The 18,061-nt window shown below is 34.9% G+C and overlaps 1 protein-coding gene across 2 annotated transcripts in view; it reads right to left on the reverse strand.

Moving 5' to 3' along the window:
• GSK3B (glycogen synthase kinase 3 beta) overlaps window positions 1-18,061 on the reverse strand; it is a 284,345-nt gene that overhangs the window by 49,366 nt on the left and 216,918 nt on the right. The window contains exons 8-10 of one of the 2 annotated variants that reach the window (XM_011940644.1): window positions 15,928-16,023; window positions 6,094-6,132; window positions 3,287-3,473 (exon numbers count right to left, since the gene is read on the reverse strand). In XM_011940644.1, the coding sequence (XP_011796034.1) occupies window positions 3,287-3,473; window positions 6,094-6,132; window positions 15,928-16,023 (322 nt within the window). The remainder of the gene's footprint in view (window positions 1-3,286; window positions 3,474-6,093; window positions 6,133-15,927; window positions 16,024-18,061) is intronic. The other variant, XM_011940645.1, reaches the window with a different exon arrangement.

Genomic DNA, 18,061 nt, shown 5'->3' on the forward strand with positions numbered 1-18,061 from the left:
TTCTGTGTCCTTCGCGCTGGGAGTTGGAGACTGGAGCTATTCCTATTCGGCCATCTTGCTCCGCCCCCATCACCTGCCTTTTTCATGTCCAGATACTCTTACTCCCTGCCCCAAAATATTCAATCTGTCTGAGTCTGCATATCGCTCAATGGCTGCCCCATTTATCCCATTTCAACTCTCAATTAAACAGTTCCCCAGAGTTACTAAATCACTGCTTCTTCTGGCCTAGCCAACATGCTGCCACTCTTACTTATCTCCCCACAAAGCTACCATTCTCTCACATAATCCTGCCAAGTGGTAGAGGAATAGAACGTTCACATTAGCTCATACTAAAGTAAACGGATAATATCTTTACCACCCCCCTCCTACCCTATACTCTTAGGAGGACAACATTTACTAAATAACTTCAATTGGTAAAATTTCATACAAATTAGGTAAAAAACTGAGATTGGGGATGTGTGTGATAGAGTTTGGGGAAGACTCACCTTTAAACATACAAAACAATTGATTCCCTAATATATTCCAGCCTTGGAATAGGCAACAAATTAGTTAATAAGAAAATACTGATCCTTACTGAGCTTTCCTGATTCTATCTGCTTCCTAAGGTCTGATTCAGCTATGGCTGAATTTGAAATTCTAATGACAGGAAGAAATGGAAAGAAGGGGGTGTGCCAAAGGTTTATTCCAATTTCCAACATCTGAAAGCAGATAATATTGTCAGTCATGGGGTCCTGGAACACTGAGCTTCAGTGCTGAAAAAATGAGAGAGGTCTGATGTTCTCCTGAGTTATGGATTTAGGCAATCAGAAAGATCTCAAAGTTGTCCGTCTCATATCTGTTCATCTGTCTCCTTCCTCTATCTGAATATGGAAATACTGTGATTATATGAAAGTAATGCTAATTACTGTTTATGGCTAATTACCCCATGGTACAGTAACAAACATCAAATTGCAGTTAGCTTTATTGTAAGCTTTACCTTAATAAAACACTATATTTTACTCAAGTGTTTAATCTTTATAGTTCCGTATATATAGCAGGTTTACTTTAGTAATTAAAACAACAATAGTAATAACAACCAGAGGGAACATTAGAAATGCCCCAAAAATACTGGTTGTATGAATTAATAAACATTATGTTTATTTAAAGTGGGACATGGCACTCATACATTCATTGAGCACCTACTATATGTAGATCTTTGTTTTATTTAGGGGAAGTAGTGCTGCAGATGTCACTGACAATTTGTTATGAGGATGGAGGAGGGCTTTATGCTGCCTTTAGAAGAATCTCACTAATACCCCTCACCCTTCAACCAGACCCCCCACAATGTTTCTACCTCTAGATTTCCTTTAGCTATACAACCAACTGGAAGATTGATTCTCCTCTTCAACCCCTTGGATTACCCAGTTTTACTCTGGTCATCCATTAATTACTACTAACTAGCATGTGCTCTAAAGTTGCATCTGTACACAGTTACAGCTGCCTTAGAAAACAATATCACCATTTGGAAACACTGCTCCAAAATTAGAATACAGAGTATCATATCAAATAGAATGGCATCAAGGCTAGGCACAGTGGCTCACGCCTGTAATCCTAGCACTCTGGGAGGCCAAGGCAGGCAGATCACCTGAGGTCAGGAGTTTAAAACCAGCCTGGCCAACATGGTGAAACCCCGTCTCTACTGAAAATACAAAAATTAGCCAGGCATGGTGGCAGGTGCCTGTAATCCCAGCTACTAAGAAGGCTGAGGCACAAGAATTGTTTGAATCTGGGAGGTGGAGGTTGCAGTGAGCCAAGATCATGCCACTGCACTCCAGCCTGAGTGACAGAGTGAGACTCTGTCTCAAAACAAAACAAACGAACAAAAAAACCAAAAAACAAAAACAACAACAACAAAAGAACCCCACCTCTCCCCTGGACATCTTACACAGAAACATTGTTCAAAAACAGTAACAATAGTGATTTACAAAGACCGTGAGAAAGTACTACTTTGTGATCTCAGCTCAGTTTCAGAATGGGTGCTAAGACAGGGCATTTTAACACTTTTTAAAAAGGGGCCATATCTCAAAATGACAGCACTTTCAATAATATACTTAGTACGCATAAGCACACTCTGTGACGTCTGCACAAGGATGAAAATTGCCGAATGACACATTTCTCAGAACATATCTGCATCATTAAGCAATACATGACTGTGTTTACAGGGTCCACTTTTTCATTGATACTCAGAATCACATAAACACTCTGATAACCACAGAGACCACACACTGTATCTATACACATTACATCCAAATATAAATGCATTCTCCAAACCCTCAAAAACATAAATGTTCAAGACCCACATCATATTTACATCTAATGTGCTGGGCAAACATAATATTTTAAAATACCAGAATAAAACAGTCTTCATTTTTTTTTTAAAAAAAGAAAGATATGATATATATGAATAAAGGAAATATATTTCTTTCTTTGTCACAGAAAGCTCTACATCTCCCTTTTTTGTTTTCTAGCCTGAGTATGCTTACTAATCAATATATCAACTGTGTTTTTTTTGGTAATGAATTGTACACTTTTTATGCTCAGTGTAAGAAGAAAGTCACATCATCAGAGGTAGTGTGACTGAATGAATTAATCACTTAGGTCTTAATCAAGAGGAAAAGAAAACTGAACACAGAAATAGTGAAGAAATAGTGACTATCCCAAGGTCTTCCAGAAACCACATGCACAGTTAGTTTTCCTTTCAGTATTTTCTCAGCAGCAGCAATGGTGCCAAATCTCAGAGGGGATGGAAATTTCCTTGTCTCTATCGTTTGTGTAAGTTCTTAGAAAGGGTTTATAGGGCTCTAGTTTTCCTCCTGTTTGGAAGACAACTGAATTTATACAAACATAGCCAATTCATTTCAGGTTTAAGAAAACTTGATACAAACTCTTGGGAAGCAAGAAATGCTACTATTTTAAGTTTCAGATCCAAACCTAAAGGTTAAATTGTACATTAGTCCAATTAGTGATAAACTTCACTCACTGAACTCTCTGTAACTTTTCATGTGCCAACATTATATTCTGCTAAAAATTAAAGAAGCTATGCCTATTGGAAAACTTTTGTGTGCTACTTTTTTGTTCAAAACCATGTAAGTAGTGACCAGTAAGTTAGAAAGGATGTTCTTTTCGCCTACTTAAGTACTTAATATTTCCATTTTTGTCCCCCACAGACTTTAATTAATAGAATGTCATTTCACATCCAGTGTGTAGCTTTCCCAGAACTGGTGAAGAGCAAAGTGTTTGGAGTTACCTTGAGTGGTGAAGTTGAAGAGTGCAGGTGTGTCTCGCCCATTTGGTAGTTTGACATTTGGGTCCCGTAATTCATCAAAAAATGAATGTGCACAAGCTTCCAGTGGTGTTAGTCGGGCAGTTGGCGTATACTCCAGCAGACGGCTACACAGTGCAATTGCCTCTGGTGGAGTTCGGGGTCGGAAGACCTGCAGTACAAAAAAAGGGAAAGAATAATTAATGTTTTAAGAAACTAAGTAAATACCCTGTAATGACTTAATTCCCACCATGTACAGAAACATGGTTGCATTTGGGAAAGGACCTTCTAGAATGGAAAAAGTTAAATGCATATGATTCACAGGGGTGAATTGCTAATTAAAGATTATATGAGAAATGCTCAGAGAAAAATCTATATATGCTAATCATAAAGTCATAACAATCAGACATGCATACAAAATATGACAGGCACACGGGAAAGGCTGAGTTCTGGAGGCAAGCACAACTAGAAAAATATTTCTTAAATTTTAAAGTTTTCGCTGCTATGGCAGTAAATGAAAGATTGCCTCTTTTGCATTGTTTTTTAGCAGAACAATTGTTAATGATGGGCAGCACTGTTCAAAAATTTGGCAATCAAAAAGAAAAGAAAGAAGAGCTATTTACTCTAGGTCTATAAATGCTACTGATTTGGTGTTATTTCCAATAAACAGAGACTACCATTATTTGAAAAAATTCTTGAATACCTTGAATTTGATTAAATGTCCTAAATTTTTTTTTTCTCAAGTAGGTGTTACCATGAATATGGCCAGATTTCCCTCACTTGAATGAATATTCCAGGCTTTTAATCAAGGAGAAAAAAAATGTATTATACATTAAGAATGATTAAGACACAGAAAAAGTCAGCTGAAGGCTATATAGAAGAAAAATTCAAATAACTGACCTACTTAAAGGAATAGATAGCTTTCTACTAATTTGTGTCTTAAATAAAACTAGTCATCAAAAACTATTAAAAATATGCTTCATTCTAAATTATGGCCACCTACAGAATAAAAATAAAAAGGTAAGGAACAGAAATAAACAGACGAGAAGCCTTTGAAACTAAAGAAAAATGAAACATATATCCCTCGACAGGAAAAACATACAACCAGAGGTGGACAGAGAAGTAGACACTTATAAATGGAGGCAAACAGATCCATAAGTGAGAAAAGTCCATGCAGATTGTGACAGGGCATGGAGCAGCCTGGGAGGCTAAGGTTTCCTAGTAAGAATGGCTCATGTAACATCTGGTTGTTCACTTATGTTGATGGTTAGAACTAGTTACAACTACAGAGCTCATTAGACTTTCCAGAGACTATTTATGAGTACTGTCTACAGTGAAAAGAGGATTGTATTTGTTTTTAGTTTATTATTGAAAAAGACATTTTCCATGAAAATTGAGAAATTAGGTAAAGCGGGCTCTTAGGAAATTATTTCAGAACATAAAGAAAGGCCTTAGGCAATTTCTTGGTTATGTTAAAAAGAAACCTTTTTGTAACAGGTCAAAACCTGCCTCATCTATTCTTTTGAATACTCTGACTTGCCTCAGTCAAGGAAACCTTGGAGTTACTGTCAAATTTGAAATGTTCAGCTCTTCTACTGTTATTGGTCCCCTCTCTTGCTCCCAAGGTCTATAATCATATACAGAATGTAAAAAGGAAATAATCAGTGGGAAAACCCAGAAAATTTTTGTAAAAATATTAAACACCATTGGCATATTTTATCCCTGAAGGCAAGTTTGCTTCTGTTTGATAGTATAAGGATTTATTTTGCTAGCTAATCCAAAATGTTTTTACACCAATATGGCAGCACATAAGTGGAATTAAAAGTAGCACCCAAAGTAGAAATAAATATCTCCTGCTAACATTCAAATGTAGGATGGCTGGGTGCTGAGTTATTCTAAATAAAAAAATTTCATGTTATATTTTCAAAGATTTTATGTTAAAGCTGTTAATAAACCAGTATTACACACTTGTTTCTGATATTTTTTTAAGTCACCCATCTCTTTTGGTGTTTTACTGGCTACAAGTGATCATCCATATTGGTACTAAGACATTTATTAGTGTATATTTGTCAGGGAATCCTAACTCACGAAGTTCAAGAGTTAAAAACAATGAAGAAAATAATACATGCCAAGAGCCTACATTAAAATCAAGATGTAACCTGCCTTTACAAAAAGTATACACTGTTATTTTAAACCCTTGAGAGATTCTTGATGAGAAAAGCCTTGGTTCAGTACTCTGTGAACAAAGGTTAAGTGGAAAACTATGTGGGGTCAAAAACCCAGTATCTCCCACAGTTCAGATTTCTGACCATAATACAGGGTAAGTTAGCATGTAACTTCTAAAAATTACAGGGCAAACTAGAAACTAGCTCATCTGAATTATTTTTGCTTCTAAAGAAAAGGAAACCACCAAGAACTGAAATTTGTCTTTCAATTAAAGAAGCTTCCGCTGTCACTTCTTTCCTTACTCAATGAAAATGCTTAACACTCTGACCTTTGGTTTCATGGATCTTCATCAATATTTATTCTTGTAATAGAAATAATAATCTTAAAAACCCACAATTCCTAAACTTCAGCCTAGATGTCAATGAATCACCCAAGAGACTGACAATCTAAATATACTATAAACGAAACCTATGCCATACAGTGAATAAAAACAGAAATCACAGCTACTTACATCGTTTATTACTACATTTCAAGAATGAATAATTGTTTAGCCTCTCAAAAAAGATTTCCCCCAACGTTTATAGACCTGCCCTGAAATTTTGGGAAAAAAAAAATTAAGTACATACCCGCACTCCTGAGGTGAAATGTCCTGTTCCTGACGAATCCTAAAGATGATAATGCAGTGAAATAATCCAAACAGGGGAAGTCAATCCAAAAGAGAATAGTCCAGCAAGGAAAAATATATCCAATGTTATAAGAAATCCATGGTGTGGGGGGGACATAGAAAATGTTTATACAGTTATAAACTTTAAACATCAGTCTTCACAGTAGCAAGTCCAAGTTTTAAAAATTATTTCACCACAGTGTATGCAAAAAAATTTTTTTTGATTGTGCAATGGTGAGGCACAGTAAAGAAACATTTTAATTTTAGTTTATTATGTTCCAATGCCAGTGCGTTTATTAAAAAAATACAAAACCAAAAAAAGTTAAAATCAAAATGAAATCTAGAAGTAAAGTTCCCAAAGTAAAGTGGTCTTCTACGACCTGGATTCATCATCCACAGACATGGCTGGGAGGGGGCATATTAGCCTGCTTTTAAAGTTTCAAGTTCCCAATATGCTACTTTTTTCTCTATTAATGTGTTCCAGTTACACAGTATAAACATTTTTTTTGCTAAGTTATTAGTGATGAGAAGAAAGTAGTAAACATATTTAAGTTATAATGCTATAGATTTCAAGCCAGATACTTTCAATTTGTGTGAGCTAAGAAGGATCAGGCCACCGCGGATTATTCTCCATTTTGGATTGACTTCTCTGCTAAAAGATGTTTCTTTGCTGACATTCTCATTATCTTAGGACTCATCAGGAAATTGACATATCACCTCAGGAGTGCGGGTATTAACTTACTTTTTCTATTGTGGGCTTTGCCCGCTTATACCCTTGCACCCACTACTTAGGAAAAATAGAGAACATTTTTTCCTCTTTGGAAAAACTCTCTGAAAAAATAAACCCTACATCTTCGAGCACTACAAATTAAACACAGTTCCATCTGCAAATATGCCCAATTCACCCACCAAAAGCTACACAAAATATATACAATTAACAATACAACTAAGGGACAGTCACAGTTACAGGTGACAGGCATAGTAATGTATACCAACACCTAGGCACAACGGAGCCAAATATGCAAGGGAAGTAGCAGGGTCTATTATGTCTAGGTATTGAGAACAAAAAATGGCAGAACTCACCAGTATCTGTGAACTCCCCGGGCTATTCTAAGAGAATTTAACATTCTTTTAGGATAGTTTCCAGTGGGGGAATTAAATATTTTTCAAAAATAAATAATCCGCGGATTACTTTTAGTCTGCAGACTAAAATTTAGTACACAGATTAAAATCCGGCCCATCAGAATAAATTCTCTCATGAACTAAAACACAACCAGGTGGACAAAAATAGAAAACCAGACTGAAAGAACTGAGAGCACAAAATAAGACTCAACTGGGCCAACTAACAATTAGTACGCAGACTAAATATGGCCAGCAAAGTATGCAGCAAGGCCACAGAGATCCCAAAACACCCCTTTAAAAACAAAACCAAAAGTAAATAAATAAAACAGAACAAAATAAAACAAAGCAAATAAATAAATAAATAAATAAGAAGAAGAAAAGAAAAAGAGGAAGGAAAAAAGAAAGAAAAGAGAAAGGAAATATTGAAAAGAACCAAAACACTGACATGAACTTTTAAAGTGATTCAAATACTACCTCACCTATGCAGCAACTCATTTTCTTAAATTAAAACAAATATCAACTCTCATCACAAATACTAGTCCATAGAAGAAACTAACAGAAAAAATTCATTTTTTAAAAAAGAAAGTTTCCGCAGTATTGAACAAATGCAAAGAAGTCCTTAAATGAAGAATTATCCAAAATAAATTTGCATTTGGGTAACTAAAAAATGACAAAGGCAATTTCTGCCCTACATGTCCTAGAATAGACTTTGGCCTTCAAATTTCAACCTGGAGCTAAGTGTTGTGACTGAAACTCAAGCACTTTAAAAAGGCCATTTTTAAGCAATCACATACATCATACCAAAACCTATGGTTAAGATGCATCTCAAAGCATCAGCTCTTAGCAACTCTGTTGTATTATGTAGCCAATCAGAGCAATGTAAAAATGTCCATTTTAAATGTCTGTTGGCAGTGATAATTAATCTAACAGAACACAGAACAAGAGCCATGCCTGTTCCAAATAGCTATTCCTCACTAGTTTTTATTATGATAAATGTACAACACTCATCCTATATCCTGGTCATATACAAAATATAAGCATCCAGTTTTAAAAACTAATAAACCATGAATACTCCTAAAGAGCAACCCCAATATTGACTCCCAAGTAATCTATTAATCATCTGAAATTATATGCAATTTGTAAATCTAAACACAGGATTAAAAGTGAGACAATGCCATGGACTTTGGAATACGTAATTATGTTCACTAAGAGAAGAAATTAAGTCTACTTAAGTGTTCATATGGAGCACAGAATTCAATAATTACTTAACAAATTAGTCCATACTATTTTAAAAAATATTCTCCCTATCTCTACTAAAAATACAAAAATTAGCCAGGCATGGTGGTGGGTGCCTGTAATCTCAGTTACTTGGGAGGCTGAGGCAGGAGAATCACTTGAACCTCAGAGGTGGAGGCTGCAGTCAGCCGAGGTTGTGCCACTGCACTCCAGCCTGGGCAACAGAGCGAGACTCTATCTCAAAAAAAAAACCCCCAAAAAACAAAAAACATACATTCTCTGGCAGTCTTTCACATGCTTTGCTACATTGATCTAATGATGCACTGACATACAAGGTAATCCAATTCACTTTAAGTACTATCAAAAATGATTACCAGAAGGCTACTGAAAACAACTTTCAGAGTCCTCCTCCCAAGTAAAATTGCTATCTATGAAGTCAGCATCTAACAGGGTAGGATACACAAAACTGAATTCAGCTCAGGCCTACTGCATATTTTTCTAACCTTTTCGTTAAGATACCAGCTCAGGTAAAAAACGCTGAGCATAAGAGACACAAAGAATCCTTTCCTTAGCCATGACAGATCTAACATCCAGTGAATTTCAGCTGTACTAATTAAAAGCCTTATTTAGTTTTCCCAAGTTCTACTACAGGTAAGAAAAGTTATACAGTAAGTCTTCATTTAATGTCATTGATAGGTTCTTGAAAACTGTGACTTTTAGTGAAAGGTATAATAAAACCAAACGTTTTCCCTCATCAACGTTGAATGAAGCAACATTATTTGAGGACCTATTGTACATCATTTCACTTAAAGTTGCAGTTTCTAAGCACCTACTAACGATGTTAAATGACTGGCTGTATATATGTAGATATCAGCATTTAACTATGTAACATAATTTCCCTCCCTAACATGCACTGATGAAATAGTACCACATCCCTACACAGGAGTGTGATTTGCTTATTTGCTTATCCAATTTAATCTTTCAATGTTCACAAAACAGTTATTACAGTCAGGCTGGCCCTCCTAAGAATATAGAAATATTTTCTTTTCATTCATCTCTCTCCACCTTGAGAGATATTCACCCAGGCTATAACAATTCCGAACCTTTTCTACACCTAAGCAAGTCTTAAACCTCCCTTCAACATCCCACCTCATCTATTATCTTTAAGGGGAGTTCCTTTTTCCCTCCACCATCCTCACTGGTCTGCCTTATAACACCTACAGCCATGTGGAACACCTCTGAACACTTACAGCACAGAATCAAGTATATATCAAGTAAAATATGGCATCTCACATTATTCAATACTTGCTTCAACTGAGCTTTTTAACTGTCAGCTTTTCAAGGACAAAGACTATATATTTTACTTCTTTTGTATGCTTTATAGTACCCAGCACAGCACTGGTTACACAGAAGACACAAGATTTAAAGAACAAATGATAAATTAAAAATAGAATTTTGCCTTCTTTCCAAATCCACCCCTAACCTCATCCTTTGCCTCCCACAAGCAATCTGAAAATTATGTCTTACTGAGTATTCTTCCTTTTTTACATTATTCCTTTCATATGTGGATTAGCCACCCTAAAAGCTGGATTTTAATGTGGATTTCCAGCAAAGAAATAAGAATATATAGCCAGTAGAAATAAAAAAGTGAGGTCTACTAACATAAGAAAATGGATATTAGAAAGGGAGATGAAGTGACTATTCTAGCAATAATAAGGATGTGGGTAGAAATTTCAGTAGGGAACATACTATATGTATTTGTGAGATAAGTGAGAATGGTCTAGGTAGAATGCTCAGGGCAGAGGAGGGTTGAATAATAATATAAAAATTGATTTACCATAAGCAGTAGAACAAAATAGACAAGTGGCAACCTTAGGAGTCAATAGAAATCCCCAACATGGTTTTATGCTTTCTGGAACACATGTGAATGAAATGAGTAATGCAGAGACCAGAAAAGAAAGATAGGATGGACGTGCAAGAAAACTTTGGCAGCAATTTCTGTTTTGTGCCCTGTAGGTCTCTCTGAAGGCATTTTAATAATATATTGAACAACGGTTAAAACAGGTAGGTTTACCAAGTTCTGAAAAATCTATTGAATGGCTCAGGGGAAAAAATGTAACATTATGGACAAAGTCTTAAAAAGAAATAAGTATAGTGGGGCTTTCTGGGTCGGCTGTAAGCATAGAGAATAAGTAACTTTTTCAGTCTAAAATAATTCCTTTGAATGCTGAAATGACCTGAGAATTCAATTTTCTGCTTACTCTGTTAGTCAGTTAGAAATACTAGTATTGATTCACTATGAAGCATGTTGACAGTGTTTTAGGAAATCAGGTATGCAAGGATTAATTTTTGTGAAGAACACTTTCTGGGAGACTTACCAAATGACCTATGGTCATACAAAAGCTACAGACACTTAAGTATTAAACTACCATATATGCCAACAACTTGGCAACAAATATTTTTAAGTAACTGGTATTAATATTATTACACAAAAGAAATTACGAATTGCTATTATATATGGTATAATTTGGTAGGTACTATAGGAGTTATGTGGTAGGATCATCATAAAGAACTTAGATAATGAGAAAGTATTTCATGGGAGAAGTGAGATTTGAGATCTTAAGAAAGGTTAAGACTTGGTAAGCAGAGAAGAAAAAAAGAACATTCTAAGACAGTGGAAGGGGGAGTAGAGAGAGGGAAGGGAGACACTAGCAAGAGGCAGAAATGAATGCGGCTTCTCTGGGGAACAACTAGGAGACAATCTGACTAAACCAGAAAATCCAGCATGGCTGCATGGTCCCTTCAAAGTGATCTACAAACTGGACAACACTCCAATATGTAGCCAACATATTAAATAGCATTAATGTAACTGTTAAGAGATCAGGGGCCTTGGGATTGCAATCTACTTCCTTCTACTAACCAGTTGTTACTTTATTCTTTCATTACTCTGAAAGAATAAGACAGACATTTTTGTTACCCAACTGACCTCATAGGATTATTTATTACTAGGATAGAGGAGAAATGCTTGTCACAAAGAAATTTAAACAAAAGGGTAGAAGGATTAGGCACTCGAAAGTGGGTGGGAAGGCACCTCATACACCTACTATGATATAACTTTATTAAAAAATCCCTAATCAACCCTAAGTAGACACTAAACTTTTAAATTCATTGCCTAACAACATGCATTTAAGGATACAGGAAGCTGTAAAACTTGGGAAAGAGACTGGGTTCAATAACTAGATACCTCAAGGAAGGTTAGGAATAGGACAAATACTAAATACTCTATTTTTTCTGGAAAAGAAAGGCAGAAAAGATCAAGAACAGAGTGACTAAATAATCTGCCACCCAAACTGGGACCTTCCTGGGAGTGAAGAGGCAAACAATTATTAATTACACTGGACAAGCATAAATTGGCACACAGGATCACTCTTGTCATTATATGTATATAACACTAATTTCCCTAAAGGTTATGAGGAATCAGAGAAGAATTTTAAATAGGAGTGACACTATCACAAGTGCTTTTAAAAAAAGCCAACTCTGACAGAAATGAGGAGGATGGATTAAAGTGATGTGAAACCGAAGGATGGAAATCAGGAGGCAGGAGGTTGTTTTTAATGATTCTGTGATATGATGGTGGCCTAACTAAGGTCAGGGCAGTGGAGACAGAGAAGACAAATCAGAAAACTACATTGGAGTGCTACATCCTTCACATTTATTCAAAACTAAAGTAATCCTTTATATGTATATTATGGCTGTATTTTCAAAATAATCCTGAGAAAAGACACAGCAGATAATCGCTATCTTACAAAAGAAAAAAAGCTGAGGCATAAACATTAGGAGCAGTGTTTAAACTAGATTCTCACTCTGTATATAATGGCCCACCATTTAACTACACCTCCACATACTAAATGCAGAATTTAAATTTCTTCTCTTCTTCCAACCAATCTCTGTCTCTACTTAATTCTCAATCTACTTTTGCATCACTTCCTTTTCTTTCCGTGTGTTTTTCTTCTTTGTAGTGTACAGTGTACACCAAGGCATAGGTCTTCATTCCCTCACCTCCAATAATAATCCTTGTTTCAAAATATTAGCACCTATTTCTTTTCCTACTTAAGCCACAAGTGCTTTATTAATGAATTATGTTGCACTGGCTATTGCTATTATGTAATAGCCCAGGGCAACTTATTGGAGTTTTTAATTGTCAAGATTTCTGCCATACACCACACTGGGATCATCTCAGTGTTATTTTTCTGCTATTTCTTCTACACATCTGTATCGCCTTACCTCAATGTTTTCATGAAAGACATTTTCTCTTTTGATCTCTATTTCTGTCTACTTTTTTTTTTTTTTTTTAAGAACAGCAAGTCCCAATCTTAGGAATATAGCTGCACAACACTGCAGCACAGGAAACCAGGGTTGATATGTCCACAGCTTCAGGAGATGGGACTAACAGAAGACAGCAATAAAGTTTAAGTGGTTCTTGTTTCCAGACTCCTGTTTACCTGCCCTCGAAGGGCAAAACAGTCTTCTCTTTGGGGGACATTCTATATGGTCTTTAAATGACTTAAATGGCTGTTTACCCTAAGAGCATTTCTTAAGTTACTGTCCACTATCACAATGGTAGGGAAAGGAGTCTGAGTTCCCTCTAGGAATTTTAAGTTTTGTATTTTAATTCTTATAATAACCTATTTAAAAAAAAATCAACACAAGCATATTCTCAATCATCTAGATGACAGAGAAAAATAATAAAATTTCTGCATCTGAATTTACTTTTTTGTTTACAATTCCAGTAACACCCACTCTCATGTGCACAAACGAGGAACCAGCATAAGTGCACTTATTACATAATGCATATGTATGAAGTGAAAACCAGATTATGTCAAAAGACGCCAGATGAATGAAAGGTTGAGAGTCCTTTTAATAGACAAAAAAGATGGGAGAACTGAGTCATTATTCTATACATGGTACAGGAATGGAAATCTAAATAAACGGGCTTTACATAGACAATTCAGGTTTGAAAAGCATTAATATAAGATATGGAAACATCAAGAATTCAAGAGGGCAAAGGAAGATTTAAAGCATACATATTTAGCACAGCTCTTTCGCTGGCTGCATTTTAATTATAATCAACTATTTCTCATATTCTACTCTAGCTAATACTTGCATTAGAGAGATATAATTCAGGGGGAAAATGCAGAATTTGACACACACTAAATACAGTGCCCCCTCCCTTTTATCTACAGGGGTATGTTCCCAAGACCCTCACATGGATGCCGAGACTGCAAGTACTACTAAACCCTACATACACTGGTTTTCTCTATACATACATACCAGTAATAAAAGCTTACTTTATAAATTAGGCACAGTAAGAGGTTAACAACAATAACTAATAATAAAATAGAATAATTATAATATCTGTAATAAAATAATGTGAATGTAGTATCTCTCTCAAAATATCTTATTATACTACATCACTTATTTCAGACAGAGGTTGACCAAGTGTAACTGAAACCTTAGATAAAGGAGGACTAGTGGCAATCTTGATAAATAATAATAATAATAATAATAACGGAGGATGGGGACTGTTAAATAGGATCTCATGGACTCAATTTCAGCATTATATTTGTCAGAAACTCTATAAGGAGGGTAATATGTGATGAATACTTAGATTACACCAAAAAGAATTTTTCCTTTTCCTCATAAAAAGAACATCATTATTAAAGAAAATATGAAAGTTTGAAAAGGTAGAACAAAGAAAATAAAATCGTGCACTTTCTTCTTAACCAAACTACTGTTGGCATTTTGGAATATTTCCCTGTATTTATTTAATACACAGAATTCTCTTTGTTGTTTTTCCCTTAACACAGCTGAAGTCATAGTATACTGCAAATCACTTATTATAAACAATTTAACTTGCAATAACTATAATGGACTCAAACTGTAATGCAGCCCCTAAATCCAAGTAGGCCACCTGAGATTTTCTGGGTTTAGAGTCAGGTGAGAATCCCTAAATATCTTCTGACCCAGATTTAAAATAAGCCTTGAATACAAAGGTCAAAGAACACTTTTGAATCTCAGACTATTTAGTGCTTACCATAAACTTTTAAAAGGGGGAGGAGGCAAGATCGTGGTCTGTTGACCAGGTTGTAGTAAAAGCTACAACCTATAATTCTGGCACTAAAATACTATTGAGGTCTTTGATTCTAAATAGGAAATAAATAGTTAGTAATGAGAATTTTCTGAAGATAGATAATGAGATTATGAGAACTTAAAGAAAAAGTAACTGGAATCATAACATACATAATTAAGAGAGAGAGAGAGAGAGAGAAACATACTTTGATTCTACAGAGTGTAAATTATTTCACCTATAGCCCTAAATTACTTCATTTCTAATTATGAAAGATCTATAACCAACTAAATGAACTTAACAGTATATAAAATGAATTCTTATAAGTACATTTTAAAATACAGAAAGTCTCTCCTTAAAATACATATTATAAAGTTGATCATTTGTAACTCATGACACATACACACACACACACACACACACACACACACACACACACACACACACAGAAGTTTAATCCCGGCTTTGTCACAAGCCATCCATGTAATCTTGGGTAAGTCACTTTGAATCTTTGGTCAGAGTTTCTGAACTTGTAAAATGACGAAGTTAGAGATTCACTCTACTTATAAACCCTACTGAGAAATTTTATTTTTTTCCTCTTCATAATCTCACAAATCAAACTGAGGTGAAAACACTTTTTAATAAAATCTCTCTTAAAATCATTCCAATTAAATACCAAAGAAAAAAAAAAAAAGGTTCCCTGGTACATTAGCAATTATGCTCTTTAGAACTGGTTCCATCTAATGTTAAGGTTAGGTTTTTCCAAAGGCTAGTGACATCCAGTTAACATATCAATTGTTTTTAATGTATACTCCCAGCAAGATTACATTTGCTTTCTAATCATGTTTCCAAAATGCCAGTAGGAAGGTAAACAAGAGAGGAAAAACACAAAATGCCATCTATAATAAGGTACGTGTTTTAACAGTTTAAAAGAATAATGTTTGAAATGTATGGTATGCTATATGATATTAAACTATACACCTCTATGTAAATAAACTTCTGAATTTTAAGTTGTCAAAATTTTATATAAGATCCTACTCCTAAATCAAATTTTGTACTTTAATGATGTAAGTACATTGTCCTTACCTTGCAAATAAAAAACCAGGCTAGAAACTGTCTACACGAAGTCAATGAGACTGAAACTATATAAAGTCAATGAAACACTCAAGTACAGCTACACAACTATCTTTATATGCAGAACTGCTTGTATTCATGCAACTATCTGATCTCAAAATAGTTTAGTTTAAGAACGAGAAATCTGCTTTAGTTAACTATTGATTAATATACTTAAAAAAAAAAAAACTGACTCACCTTCGTCCAAGGATGTGCCTTAATTTGAGGGAATTTAAATTCTGTGTAGTTTGGGTTCATTTCTCTGATTTGCTCCCTTGTTGGAGTTCCCAGGACCTAGATAAAGAAAGCAGATTATTGCCATCTTTTCCTATATATTTAGAAATTTATGTTTTAAGGCATTGGATTCACTTAAAAAAGGAATTCTCAACTTAAATAAAATACTTAACTCATTAAATAGAGCAGTGCTATGATCTGAATATGTCCCCCAAAGCTCATGTGTTGGAAACTTAATACCCAATTCAACAGTGTTGAGAGCTGGGATGTTTAAATGGTAATTAGATAATAGCTCTGCCCTTGTGAATGGACTCACATCATTAAAGTGGAAGCAGGCTTGTTATTTCAAGAGCGAGTTGGTTAGCAATGTAAGTTTGGCTCCCTCTCACTCTTGCCCTGTCTTGACTTTCTGCCTTCCAACATGAGATGATACAGCAATGAAGGCCATCACCAGATGTGGGCCCTTTGACATTGGACTTTCCAGTCTCTGGAACAGTGAACCAAGTAAATTTCTATTGTTTATATATTACCCAGGATTGGTATTCTGTTATAGCAGCACAAAACAGACTAAGGTAAACAAACTTTGTGAAAGCCTTTTATCTGTAGCTGACTATAGATTTCATGCTGTATTACCATAGACAGACTTCTATGATAACAATAATGTTAAATTTGGGTCAATAAAAAAGATTACCATACTCATAAATATTCAAGTAAAAATCAGGTATATTTGTTTTCTCTAGAAAAACTATCTATTGCAATAATCACATCTGAGAGTATTTTTTCTTCACTTAGTTCAGTATAGCCAAAGATTATACAGCTGTCCCTTGGTATCCAGATTGTTTCAGGAGCCCCCCGAGGATACCAAAATCCAGACACGTTCGAGTCCCTTATATAAAATGGCATAATAGTTGCATATAACCTACTTACATCCTCCTATACTTTAAATCATCTTTAGGTTATTATAATACTTAGGTTATGATAATACTTAAATAGTTGTTACATTGTATTGTTTTTAAGTTGTACATTGTTCTTTATTAATGTATTTTTACATTGTTATTTTCTGAATATTTTTGATCTGCAGTTGGTTGATTCTGCAGATGCGGAACCTGCAGATATGGAGGGCCAATTGTATTATCAATGTATCAGGTAAACTTTATTATAAACCCTCAATAATTCATTCAGTCGTTGAATACTTAGTGTCCCTTGTATACAAGGAACTATGTTAGGACTTTTGGAGGATACAAAGAACAAGAGATTTCCTGCTACCATAAACTTACATATTTGTATGTCCAAAAAGTATAACTACAGTACACAACAAAAATGTATTGAGCACTTCATTGTCTCTAGAGCTATACTAGGGACTGAACAAAGCAAAGCACATGGACCTGGCTGTACAAGATGGATGACAGGAAGAAACATTAAATGCTAAAACTTGAGGACTTTGAAGAGAAACACTACATATTACTCATCTTTATAAGACCTTGTATAAATCAAATTTGTTGAAATAAAATATTAAACCAGTTACAGTTCAAGAATAGTTGCACAGAAGTAGAAGAAAGGAATGGTAAGTACTAGATTTGTGGTGGCAACGAGTGAACAATCAGGCATAATTCTGTAACCATTCAGGGCAAAGTGAGAATTTGTCATGTTTTTGTTATTGGTTCTAATTCTTTAGACTCTGCTAAAACTTTCAGAACTTCATTCGAACTTTTAAAAGTTTGTTCTTTAAAAGACACTTAAGAAAATGAAAAGGTTAGCCACGAACTGAGGTATTTAGAATATATAAAAAACTTACAATTCAAAATAAGACAAGCCAATACAAATCAGCAAAAGATATGTACAGGCATTTCACCAAGGATGACATAGAGATGGCAAATAAGCACAAGAAAAGATGTTCGGCATCATTAATCATTAGGGAAATGCTAATTAAGACGAGATACCACTATATACCCAATAAGAAGGCTAAACTTAAAGACTATGTATAACAAATCTTGGCAAGGATGTAGAGCAACTGAAGCTCTCACCATTGATGGTGGAAATGTGAAATGGTATACAGCACCTTAGAAAACAGTTTGGAAGTTTCTTAAAAGCTAAACAT

Source organism: Colobus angolensis, unplaced genomic scaffold (genome assembly GCF_000951035.1).
Source record: "Colobus angolensis palliatus isolate OR3802 unplaced genomic scaffold, Cang.pa_1.0 Scaffold190, whole genome shotgun sequence".
Classification (NCBI taxonomy): Eukaryota; Metazoa; Chordata; class Mammalia; order Primates; family Cercopithecidae; genus Colobus; species Colobus angolensis.